Below are 12,788 nucleotides of genomic sequence, written 5' to 3' on the forward strand. Positions count from 1 at the left end.
CAACTCAGAGAAGACTGGTCAGAACTTGTAGCTTGAACCCCACCAGGTCTATTGGCCGCTAAAACAAAACCATAAATATCCTCCACAGAATTTAAACAAGACCCAGAACCTCATCACATAATATTAAAAATATCCAGGATACAATCCAAAATTATTTGGCTTACAAAAAACCAAGAAAATCTAAACTCACATGGGAAAAGATGTTCAACAGATACACCAATGCTGAGATGACACAGGGACTGGAATCATCAAAGACTTTAGAGCAGTTACAAAATTGCTCCAAGAAGGAAGGGTAAACACTTTGAAACAAAAGACAGCAAGTCTTAGCAAAGAAACAGAAGATAAAGTAATCAAAATAAAAAAATTCATTGGATAGACTCAACAGCAGAACGGAAGTGACAGCACAAAAAGCCAGTGAAGGTCAATAGAAATGATCTAATCTGAACAACAACAAAAAAGATTGAAAAAAAAAATGAACAGAGCCTCAGGGACCTGTGGGACAATAACAAAAGATCTAACATTCATGTCATCAGAGTACCAGAAGGAGAGGAGAGTGCAGCATAAAAAAAATATTTGAAGAGTATTTCCCAAACTTGACAAAAGACATAAACCTACAGTTTCAAGAAGCTCAGCAAACTCCTAAAAGGATAAACTCAATGAAACCTGGACACCTCACAATCAAACTGCTAAAAACTAACCACAAAGAAAAAAAATCTTGAAAGTAGCCAGAGAAAGGTGATGCATTGCTGATAGGAGAACTATGATTCAAATGACTACAGATTTCTCAACAGAAACCACCGAGAACACAAAGAAGTGGTACATTTTTCAAGTACTGAAAGAAAAGAATTATCACCCCAGAATTGTATGTCAAGTGAAAATCTCCTTCAGAAGTGAAGATGAAATAAAGCTAACATTCTCAAATTAAGGAAAGCTAAATTTATTGTCAGAAGACCTGCTCTAAAAGAACTGTTACGGTAAGTTCTTCAAACAGAAGGAAAATGATACCAGAAGGCAACTTTGAACATCAAGAGCGAAGGAAGAACAAGTCTACCTTGTGGTCTGAAAGCTGTGCCTGCCTAATCTCATTTCCACCCCCTTCATCTTTCATAGGCATTACCCCCTAATAAGCCTCTTACATTGTTTTTAAAAGCACATAAATTTAATTAGACAAGATCATTTAGATTTAACTGAAATTACAATCTTCGTCAATCATTGCTTAAACACAGTCCAAGCAACATAGGGATTATTTTACAGCACATATAGGAAGAGCACATTTGCACATTTTTCTTTAAACAGCTATCTATCCCATTCTTAGATGTCAATTCAGTAGCTTATAATAAAACACATATATTAAGACTCAAGAATTACTCAGACAAATGGGGTCAGCCTGGTGGCGCAAGCAGTTAAGTGCGCGCACTCCACTGCGGCAGCCCAGGGTTCGCCGGTTCAGATCCCAGGCACGCACCGACGCACTGCTTGTGAAACCATGCTATGGCAGCGTCCCATATAAAGTGGAGGAAGATGGGCATGGATGTTAGCCCAGGGCCAGTCTTCCTCAGCACAAAAAAAAGAAGAAGAAGAGGATTGGCAGATGTTAGCACAGGGCTGATCTCCTCACAAATAAAAAATGAAAAAAAAAAGAATTACTCAGACAAAAAAGCAAAATTACTATCAGTCTGAATTTTTTATTGATTTGCTTTTCATAAACATCTTTCTTGGTCTAGTACTGAACCTAAAGAATGGAAATAATACAAAGTACCCAGATGCTAAAGCAACAGCTTCCATGCACATACTAGCACTGAAAAGAAAGCCACAACTGCTTGGATAAGGTTCCCCAATTTCACATCAGCTGATCAGATTCTGCCTGCTGAGAGATGATTTTTCAACAGTTCATCAATACTTTCAAGCAAAAGTATTGTTATATCTGTATGCTGTCCGTGACAACTAGAGCTCTACTTTGTCCCTCTTCTGGACTAGAGTAGACGTCTAAAAGGGTAACTGATGTCACAGATACTCTCCCATATTTTCTTCCCCAGACAAACAGCCATTCAAATGAATAAATGAATGAGTATCTGAAGATGCCAGAATTTATTGAAAACTCAGACATTTAGAGAGTTATAGGCAGATTCCTAAGTGTACCCTATAAGCAAGAAGCATTGAGACTAAACAAGAAAGATTCCTCACCTATCTATCAACCTCATTCAATCCAAATACAACTTTCAGATTTCTACTTATTCAATTAATAATTATTCCCCAATCCCATCACAAATTTATCAGGTGTCTGTTCTGCAGGAAAGAAACAAAATGACTTTGGAAGAAACACTGATCAGCTCAAAGCAAAGATCATGTCAAAACAGATAATTTTATTTGGCAGTATATAAATAGCTATCACCAGACAGTAACTGCTCAGATCAAACAAAAGAATTCCTTCAAATCTTTCCTTAATAAACATAAAAAGTAAATTTTGATCATCTAGAAAACTTCAAAATGTAAGAGTCTAATATTTAAACAAATTTAAAACAGGTTTACAACAATGCTCTTCATATACCTTTATTTCCATAAGGTATACCGTGGTCACCACTATATGGGTAAGAAAAATCGAACACACTTACGCTCAGGATATCTCTACTACATTCAAAGTCTATAACTTATTTACTAGTCTTGGAAAATACAACTAAGCATAAATAAGCAATGTATTAGATGAAATTTTCTGAGCTCCCTTCTACCATTCTGATTTTGCAGCTTAAACCACTGCAGTAGAAAAGTAAACTTCTTTCAGCTTATTTTCTGCTCACATGTAGTAAAAATTAAAGCTAAAGTTGTAAAACGAGTTCAAGGAAATGCAATATATTGTCAGAACTCCTTTTGTTATAACTGCACATTCTTACTGTTGTTGCATCAGAGCTAAGATAAGTTCCAGCTTCTGTTGCTAAGTAACCAAACTCGTTTGCATGGCTGCCCAGGTAATCAGCAGCACTGCAAACCAGCCAAGAAGTGGGTAATGAAGAGAAATATCTGTCTATTATGAAATATCTGTCTATTATCAGCACTTCTGTTTTACTATATTTTTTCCTTTTATATTTTTAAAGAAAAAAAGACTTGAAAAGTTCGCAAATGTGATGGCAAGATTCAAACAAGAATCAAAAGCAAAAAAAGCACAAATTCAAGGGTGTGTCTGCCTGGAGAAGGTGTTATGGCTTGGAAAGAGAAATTCAGGACACACTAATTCATACACCATCTCCTGTACTTTTAGTGTCATTCATGTTTTTGATGAATTTTAAAGGTTTTAAAATCTAGAAGCTGAGGCCGAGAAGGAGTAAATAACTTTAATAGAACATCATTATGAAACTGAAATCTAAACAGATCATTCTATCTCTTTGGCCATATCATGAACATGCTTACAAATTGGTGAGATTAGTCTAAGGACTGGCTTTCACTGTTCACCATCCAAAACCAACCCATTTCCGAAATACGTTTTATGAAATTATAATTATTGAGCTGGCAGCAGTAACAATATATATGATAAAACTCAGTATTGTTTTAATTCTTAAGTTCCAATTCTTTAATACTGTTAACAACTTTTTAAAAATTCCCCCAGCTACTTTTGAAGAAAAATTGGTGTATGAACCTAACAATGTGCTATTGTTGAACCTACAAGGAATCAATTTCCCCTGTAAGCATCCAGTTAATCTGGTTTAGCAGTGAGAAGTAGTCCACAAAGAATATCTAACAGAGAATAAGAAGACCTGGATTCTGGTTCCAATCAGTCTGGGAAAAGATATCTACTTTACATACAACCCACAAAAGATTAACATCCAAAAGAGCTAAAAAAAAAAAAAACAAATCCTCCCAATCAATAGTAAAGACAAAAACCTAATAGAAAAAAGGGACAAAAGATAAGCAAGAAATTCACAAAAGGGAGAAATTCTAATGGTCAACCTCATGAAAAGATGCTCATTTTCAAAGATGAGGAAGGAAATGCAAATTAATGCAACTAGATACTACATCACATCCGTCTGATTTATTTAAAAAATTACAAAGTCTGATAATACCAAGTATAGGTGAGAACTGAGGAAACAGGAACTGCTATACATGTTTGGTAGGACTGTAAATTGGTATAAACCCTTTAGGGAAAAATTTAGCAAACCTAGCCAAAGCTGATGTTGAGGTACATGCTCCATAATGAAATAATCCATATTTAGGCATATACCAGATAGCAGTGCTTTGCAAACTACAGGCTGGAAAATAAATTTAGTACTAGTGTATCATAATCAGCATTTGTAGATGCATTTTTAGATGTAGATGCTACCTTTTTAGACATTCCATTCTCTCCTCTGTATGACACTCATACCTCTACTTTGGTTTTCAAACTTAAGAACGAAGAAAGTTGTGCCAGATCAAGGAAGGGGGGAAAAAGCCACTTACAAATTATTACTTTATAAACAAAGGGAAGTAATGTGGCATGGTCAAAGATATGCCAAACCACTTTGCTAAGCTTTTAAGACCCTTAAAATGCTCCATAATCTAACCATCTGTCACATTTGCATCCCTATCCCTCATAATTATTTTACATACCTTTCTGCTTTGTCAATCTGCCTCCCCAAGTGCCTCCTTATCTGAACAGACTACAGACATCTGAGTGACTATTTTACTAATGCTCTCCAATATGTCACATACTTCTTAGCATTCTAGATGCACAGGAGAGAAATTCATACACATGGTGGGTGCCTCAGGGCACTAGGGATTAATTTTCTCAATGAACTCCAGTTGAGAAAGGCTCCTCAAAGTCTCAAAAGCTGGGTTTTTATCCCAGCTCTTCCATTTGCTTTCTAGTTCTTTGATCTCAGGTGGGTTACTTAAAGTCTTAGTTTTCACATCCGTATCTGCAGACAATAATCCCTACCTTACTAAGTGTTGGTAAAGACTAAATTAAATCAAGTACACAAAAATATCTACCAGGACCTATCCTACAGTAAGCCTTCAATACACAGTAGCTGAATGTGAGAGCCAGCCCTCGCTCCCAAATCTTCTGATTCTACATTTAAAAGAACCTTCATTTTAGACAACATAAATAAAAACAAATATACAAAAGCACATTAACAGAGGCATTAATAACAAATTCATTAATTTCAAAATCACTTCAATACAATTACAGACTGGATTAGTCGGCACAGCTTATTGGGTATAAGGTCCTCTTTCCCTCTCAACCCAACCTGACTTGGATGCTAGACCAAGCAAGCTAGCCTCAGGCACAAGCGGGTCTGTACCACCTCCAGGTCCAGTGGGATTCTCGGATTCTGCATCCTAATATGAGATCTGACTGCAAAGGTACAGGCTTTCCTCTGTGCTAGACTATAATTCAACAAATAATTACCATTATCAACTAAATAATGTAGTTTCATTCTGCTCAGAGCAGAAGTAATAAGAACAATATAGGCCCACAGTTTAGAGCTAATGATGTAAGGTGACAGGTGGCAAAGAAAGCAGAGCTCAATTCATCTTCTCTTTTAAGAATGATCTTCAGACTGAAAAGGGCAAAACCAGTATTGTTTCACAGAAACTGGAACCCAATACAAGTAAAGAAGCCCAGAGAGCATCTAGCTGCTTGTGTGAGTTACAACTCTTGGTTCCTACAAACAGAAATCTCTTTTGTCCAAACAAGCTGGATTTAAAGAAAGGCTCGGGTAAACAGAGATAGGCAGGAGAGTAACTGGGCCTCAAAAGACGTCCCCTCCTCATCTCTTGCCTCTACTTCTCTCAGCACGTGAGAGAAGTATTAATCACTCCTAGGCTCACATATTTCCAGCCTTTCTTTCCATAAGAGCTCTAATGAGAAAGATCCTATAGAAGGACTTTGAGGTATCAACTACGGAGCAAACAACTGTGGCCAAGCCTGGGTGGGTCAGTCCATCCTCAGACCATGCACTGTGGCCCAAGTGGACAGGGTATTGAGAATTTGACTGTTTTTAGTCAAATGACATAATTTAAAAAGGAACATCTTCCATCTTGATCATAAAGATATGAGATTTTTATTAAATGCCTTGCAAAAATTTAGACACACTGTCTACTGCATTGTCTTGGATTACTCACTAGTAATTTGGGGAAGGGTGTTAGTTTTATAAGTTTTATTTTATTTTTAGGGTATATATTCCTGGCTTTTTATAACTTTGTTAACCATTCCTTTTCAGTAATTCTAAAAATTCCACCCCAAAAATATATATCAAATTATCTGTCTATATTTCAGAATTCAACTTAGCTCTTTTTCTTCTTAATCAGAACGAATTTTCTAATTTTTCAATTTCCTTTTTTCCTTCATTAACAGTAACATCTCTCCACTGCATAAGGATTTACCCATCACATAAGAACAGAACTTGAGGGCCAGTACATATCTGCCCTTACCCACTCTATCCAAATTACAATTTAAGGCTAAATCCAAGAACTTATCTCCCACTGGCATCTTTTTCTCCTCTCATACCCTGGTCGTACCTACATAAAAGGCAGTTCCAGATGGCTCACCCAGAACTATTTTAAAACATTCTATATTTCACTTTTTAAAGCATTACTCCATTCATTTCTTAACAGTCAGCATTTTGCCTCACCAATGTAGATGCTCCATCTAGTGGCAGAAGATCAGCTTCCGCAATGAGGATTAAACAATTTTTTTAACCATTATTTTCCCCCTTAAAACACTACCAGCTCTGCAATGGCCTGATTTCCTAGTATAGCACAGTGTTTGAGGAACAGACTCTCAAAAGAGATCTTTTTCCAAACCTTGATTCACCACTTCCAAGCTGTACACCTAGGGTATGTTACTTGGTATCTCTCAGTCTAAGTGTCCTCATATGTAAGAAGGGAATAATCTACCTGCATCACGGGATATAAACGTATGCAAAGCACTCAGCTCAGTATCCAGAACATGGTCAATACTCAGTTACTGATAGCTATTATCTTCCCACTCTGAAGTTCTCCTTAGTTTAATTCCATCCTATTTAATGAGGGCAAGCAAATCCTCAACTGCTTTTATCATTCACTCCCTTTTCCCCTAATCTCCTTGGATCAAACCCTTGGGCTGTCCATCATTTGCCTTTCCCCAACCTGATCTTGCCCTATTCCCAACAGCGGCAGCCACTCCAATGGAGTCAGTCCCTGAGAGTCGTTAGCAGGAGTCGAGCACCTTCTCAGTTGTTGTTCTGTCCCATTTCCAGCCCCACAGACAACCACACCTCACTGCTCTGCTGCTCTAAATCGTACCCATTCTTCCAAGTCAGATTTAAGATACCAACTCCACAAAACTTAGATTAAATAAGAGCACAATGATGTCCCCTTTACTTTATAGTATGCAGAGTCCATCCCATACAAATGTTACTTTATGTTGCCTCAGAATTTTTCCAGTTCTTTCCAGCACTCTTATGTGACCAAACTAGACCACAACCTTCTAAAGAACATGTACTATGCGTTTCAGTTTCAACTGTCCCATAGCAAATTTTAGACAGTTAAAAATCTTAGCACTATTTACTTTAACACACACACATGTCTAAAGCAGTAATCGTTTTACTGACTTTCCTTACTTAGGAAGTAAACTAAAAAAAAAAAAAAAAAAGTCAAAAGACTAAGTAAAACACTAAATAAAATGTCCTAAACAGGAGAGAATTCTAGCTTTTCTTAAAATGGGGGAGGTAATTAAAAATAGCCCAACATGTTTGTTTTTCCTAAAAAAAAAATTTGCCACAGAACCCAATGGCTGATATTATTTTCTTGTTTATATACATATATATATATATATATATATATTTTTTTTTTTTTTTTTTTTTTTTGGCTGAAGAAGATTCGCCCTGGGCTAACATCTGTGCCAGTCTTCCTCTATTTTGTATGTGGGTCACCACCACAACATGGCTGACGAGTGGTATAGGTCCACACCCAAGAACCAAACCTGTGAACCCAGGCTGCCAAAGCAGAGCATGCCAAACTTAACCACTAGGCCACAGGGCCAGTCCCCTATTTATTTTAAATAGGGATCACACCATGAGTATCTGAAAATAGTCAACACATTAAAGCAGAAATCTTCAATAACTTTTTACGTTCACAATAATTAAAAGCCAGAAAATGCCTTGGCTAACACCACAAACTTCTTTTCTGCTTATGTTTTCAGGGAAGTGATGACTAAAGAACTTTAAAACAAGCATTAAAACATTAAAGGAAAAAAGGTCATTCAGCAGGTAAAAAATTCACTCAAGTTCCTCACTCAAAACCAGCCTACTCATAAAGGAGTCACCAGCCTCTCTGGCTGTCCTCCTCTCAGCAGGGTGGCACATGTGTCCATCATACAGTGCTCAGAGGCTGCTGCACAGCATTCCAGTATATTACTCAAGTCTGTCTGTTGTGGTACTTAAAGGCTTGTGCCACAATGGCATCAGCTTCATCCTGTTTGTTCATCACCAATCCATGAGTCCACCCAGCCTTAAAACAGGCAGCCCTGGAAGCCTGTCAAATTTACCAGGTCCAAACTAAAAGTGAAGGAAGACTTTACAAGTCAATGGAGTCTTATACAACAATGGCCTACACAGAATTCCTCATGTATGTGAGAAGCTCATGTACAATGTCTAGGTAGTTTTAGTAGGGTAACAGCTAAGACCAAGTAGATGCCAAAAAAAAAAAAAAAAATTGGGGAGAGAATGCACTGAAAGATGTTATAGAACTGGGCTAAAAGATCCAGGCTTTCTTCTGTGCCTCTGGACTATAATTCAAAAAACACTTATCAGTATCAACTTAATAATGTAGTTTCATATGATGACTCAGAAGAATCTAGAATCCAGGTCACCTAGAACCTAAGCTAGTTTCACAGGAACATAAAACCAAAAAAAAAAAAAAAAACCTAAAAAAGAGCCCTTATAACTTGCAAGTACATGAAAAAATGTCCTCAAAACAGAAACGAGTAAATTAAAATATGTAATTAGTAACATTCACCTCAAAAACATCCCCACCAAAAAAGCCAGATTATAGATGACTCACTATGTGTTCCCTTCAAAGACATACTTTCATTTCTAGCACCAAATATATTTAAATGCTTTGTCTCAAAGATTGGCCAAAATTTCTGACAACCCTTATGAATATGTGTAAAGACTTGCTAGATCAGGAGAAAGACATGCTTGGCAAGTCACCAGGAGTTAGAGGGACAAGAGTAAAAGGGGTTTCTGACGATAATTAGGACAGAACAACAGACATAAACTAGGAAGCGGGGATATTTGGTCACCCTACCAGTGGCAGAATGCAAAGCTGGTAAATTATTTGCCCACGTGGTTAAGATCCTGGTGGCCAGTGGTCCACACTCTGGAGGTATGGCTGCTGAGGTTCTCCCCACCTATTCCCAGAATCTGGGATCTCTTCTCAGATACTTTCTCTGATTGGCTGCTTTTCTTCAGCTCTTCTCACTGTCATGGCACCTTCTAGTCGTGCTGTCCCCACCCTCTGTCATAATCTGGTGGTCAAGCAGATGCCTCCAGGAACCTCCTAGGGTTTGAACCACTGGAATCACTAGAATGCCTTGGTCACTGTCAGCCACCAAAATCTGAAGCATCCTAAACACCACCAGTAGTTACTTCACCCTAGAGGAAGTGAGGGTTCCTCACCCACGTTGATTTAAGATCATCTCTATAGGGCCCCACTACCATTCCCATAAGTCTTTAATCTGGTACACACCAACAATCACTTCAGGTACCAACTGAAGACTTCCAATGCCATAGCCTGAAAAAGCCTGATGCTGAAGCCACTGTGTTCACTCCCTTGGAGTTACCAAACAGGTGTCACAACCTCAAAGCTATTTCAGAGAATACTCATTGCCTTCCCAGCTTTTGCTGGCAACTGCCATCACTGATCCAAAATGGGGCTGCTGCTGCCAATACCACTTCTCTGGCCTCTTTTGCTGAGTCAAAGCCCTCAGCGCTATGGGTCACTAACACTTCTCTAAGCCACAGTTACCCAAACAGTGCCCAGAGTCCCTGCCACTCACAGTCCCGTCATACTGTAACTACCACTTAATGGTATCTTGTTAGAAGCATATAGTTCTGCCTTAGGCTGCCTCGAGTCTAGCCTTTCAATACTACTGCTCTATAGGATAATTCCTAAGTGTTAGGCTTACCCACGAGTTAGAGCCACTTTCTAGATTCCATGAGTTTCTGTCTATGTTACAGCCATTGCTCTCGGGCACACAGACTAAGCAACATATAGGACTGGTTTTGCTAAAAGAACTCTCCCCAAAAGTTCTTTCTACCCTCCCAGAGTTTACAATTTGTGAACAAAAATGTCCATAGCCAGTCACAAACTCCCTAATGGCTGAAGTAGTGTGAGGTATAACACAGTAACCTTAGGCCACTTCTCTTAGGCCCTACTAGGACTATGAACTCCAAGGGCAAAAGTGGCCCAGTGCTAAAAATAATAATTGCTTAAAAGTAAACTACTAAGTCAAAGATTCAAGAGAAGTCACAAGAAAAATCACCCAATACAAGTAATAGCCTTGCTGACACAGAAAGTAACACTGGAGAAAAGTGACCAGCAGGCCCACAGGAAGACAACAAGAGTTAGGGTGATGCAGGGGAGACGGATGTTATCCTAATCAACCCATAACAGAGACAGAGTCACAGCCAGGGAATTACTCAGGAAGTCGGAAAAATTACTTCTGTAAACAAACTCCCCCATAGTAAGTTAAAATTTCTTTGGAAATTTACTCATCATGATACTAGGAGCTGTAGTCATATAAGCAAATGGATAAAAAATAACACTGTAAAAAGAAAAGGTTTTTTCGGTTTGTTTTTATTTTTGCTTTTTAAATTATACCAACAAGGAACTTGAAGAATAACACAGTAAAACCAGATCTGCAAAAGTTATTAATAGCAAGGACAAAAGGCATAGATAGCATAAAACAACTTGGGAAAGCTAATGTTATCAAAGCAGTGAGAGGAGATGAAGGATGAAGCTAAAAAATACCAAACACTTCCTTCAACATCATACCTTATCAATGGCTTTTCCAACCCGAGAAACACTGCTGTGGATGTCTTTGTGGTCTGAGGCCAATTTTTGAACAGTATCCTTTATTCTTTTACAGCACTGTGTCAAAACAAGTGAAAGTGTCCCTGATAATTCAGCATCTTGGCCTATAAAAAAAAAAAAGAAAGAAAGAAGACTGGTTACTCATGAAAGCAAACCCAAAGATGGCAAGTTTCAAATAGGCCCTTCAGAACATGAAAGATGGCAGAAAAGTGAAGAAAAATCAGTGCCTGCTTTGATGCATGTGGTCACATTTACAGATAATATTTTTCAAGTGAATAGTAAGAAAGCTATCTTAATAATTTTTATTTTTTGGAATAAGGAAATTTTACTATAAAATAAACCACTTTTGTAATTATTAAAATCAGCATAGACTGTGAACAATATTGCCAAGGAACGTTTGTAAGGTTGGCCCTTGGCTGGCCTCTGGGAACTTGAATTTCGGGAGGGTTCCCACCATTCCCATTACCAATAAGAATGGCTCACTGTGCCTAAACTGTTTGTACAATGTGATTTATCCTAAACATCTGCTTTCCTGTTTTGAGTGTGGAATTTTGGTATGTGCTAGGCAGAGGGTGCCTATACGACCAGTCCCCAACAAACACCCTGAGTACTATGTCTCTAATGAGCTTTCCTAGCAGAAACCACTTCACACTTGTCACAATTTGATGCTGGAGGAATTAAATGTGCCCTGTGTGACTACACTGGAAGAGGACTGTTGGAAGTTTTCTCTGGACTTTGGTTTCTTCTGGACTTTGCCCCATGTGCCTTTTTCCTTGGCTGATTTTGCTTTGTACCCTTTTGCTGTTATAAATCTTTGCCACGAGTGTGACTACACGCTGAGTCCTGTGCGTCCTCCTTGTGATCACTGGGACCTAAAGGTGGTCTTGGGGACCTTTGACACACGTGATAAATCAACTGAAAGTTACTACAGTTTATATCCTCTTTCCCTGTGCTACTTCCTCAGGAAAAGAGGAGGAGAAGAAGGGAGAAAGAACAAATTCAGTTATATTTGTCAATTACCTCACATATCTACATATCCCCACCTGTATCAACAGGCCTGGCTTCTGAAATCCTACTCAAATTATATAGAGGTGGTTCTTAAACTTTAATTTACATCAGAATCACCTGGAGGCCTAGTTAGAACAAAGTAGTTGGACCCCCATACCCAGAGTTTCTAATTCAATAGGTCTGGGATGGGGCCCAAGAATTTGAACAAGAACAAGCCCAAAAGTACAGTAGCCGGAGGATGTTCATTCATTCAACAAATATCTATTGAGCACTCATTATGTGACAGATATAGCGGTGAAACAAAACCACCGAAATTCCTGCCTTAAAACTATCTTCTGGTGAACAAGATAAACAATACACGAAATAGTTTATCAAGTCAATTATACAGTATGACAGAAAGATGATACATGCTACTGGGGGAATATAAAGCAGAGTAAAAGAGCTGGGGAGTGTATGTGGGTTGAGCAATTGCAATCTTAAACAAGGTGGATGTGATAGGCCACACTGAGAAAGTGACATTTGAGCAAAGACTTGAAAGTAAGGGAATTAGCCATGTGGCTACCTTAACGGTGAAAAGCAGCAGAATATGCCACCCCAAAATATGCTTCTTTGGCGTAAGGATCATTTTGAGCTGATTATTGAGAAACAGCAGCCACAGAAGCTCTAAGAACAAAGAAGTTACCCTTTTGTAAAAGAAATTTACATTTATATAAGAGAAATCTCCATTTGTAAGGGTG

At 38.2% G+C, this 12,788-nt stretch overlaps 1 protein-coding gene across 1 annotated transcript in view; it reads right to left on the reverse strand.

The window, feature by feature from the left end:
- Positions 1 to 12,788, reverse strand: part of RMND5A (required for meiotic nuclear division 5 homolog A) — a 61,798-nt gene that overhangs the window by 30,995 nt on the left and 18,015 nt on the right. Inside the window, exon 2 of the mRNA XM_058550751.1 lies at positions 11,005 to 11,147. Within this exon, the coding sequence (XP_058406734.1) occupies positions 11,005 to 11,147 (143 nt within the window). The remainder of the gene's footprint in view (positions 1 to 11,004; positions 11,148 to 12,788) is intronic.

The sequence above is a fragment of the Diceros bicornis genome, chromosome 12 (genome assembly GCF_020826845.1).
Source record: "Diceros bicornis minor isolate mBicDic1 chromosome 12, mDicBic1.mat.cur, whole genome shotgun sequence".
In the NCBI taxonomy this organism is placed as follows: Eukaryota; Metazoa; Chordata; class Mammalia; order Perissodactyla; family Rhinocerotidae; genus Diceros; species Diceros bicornis.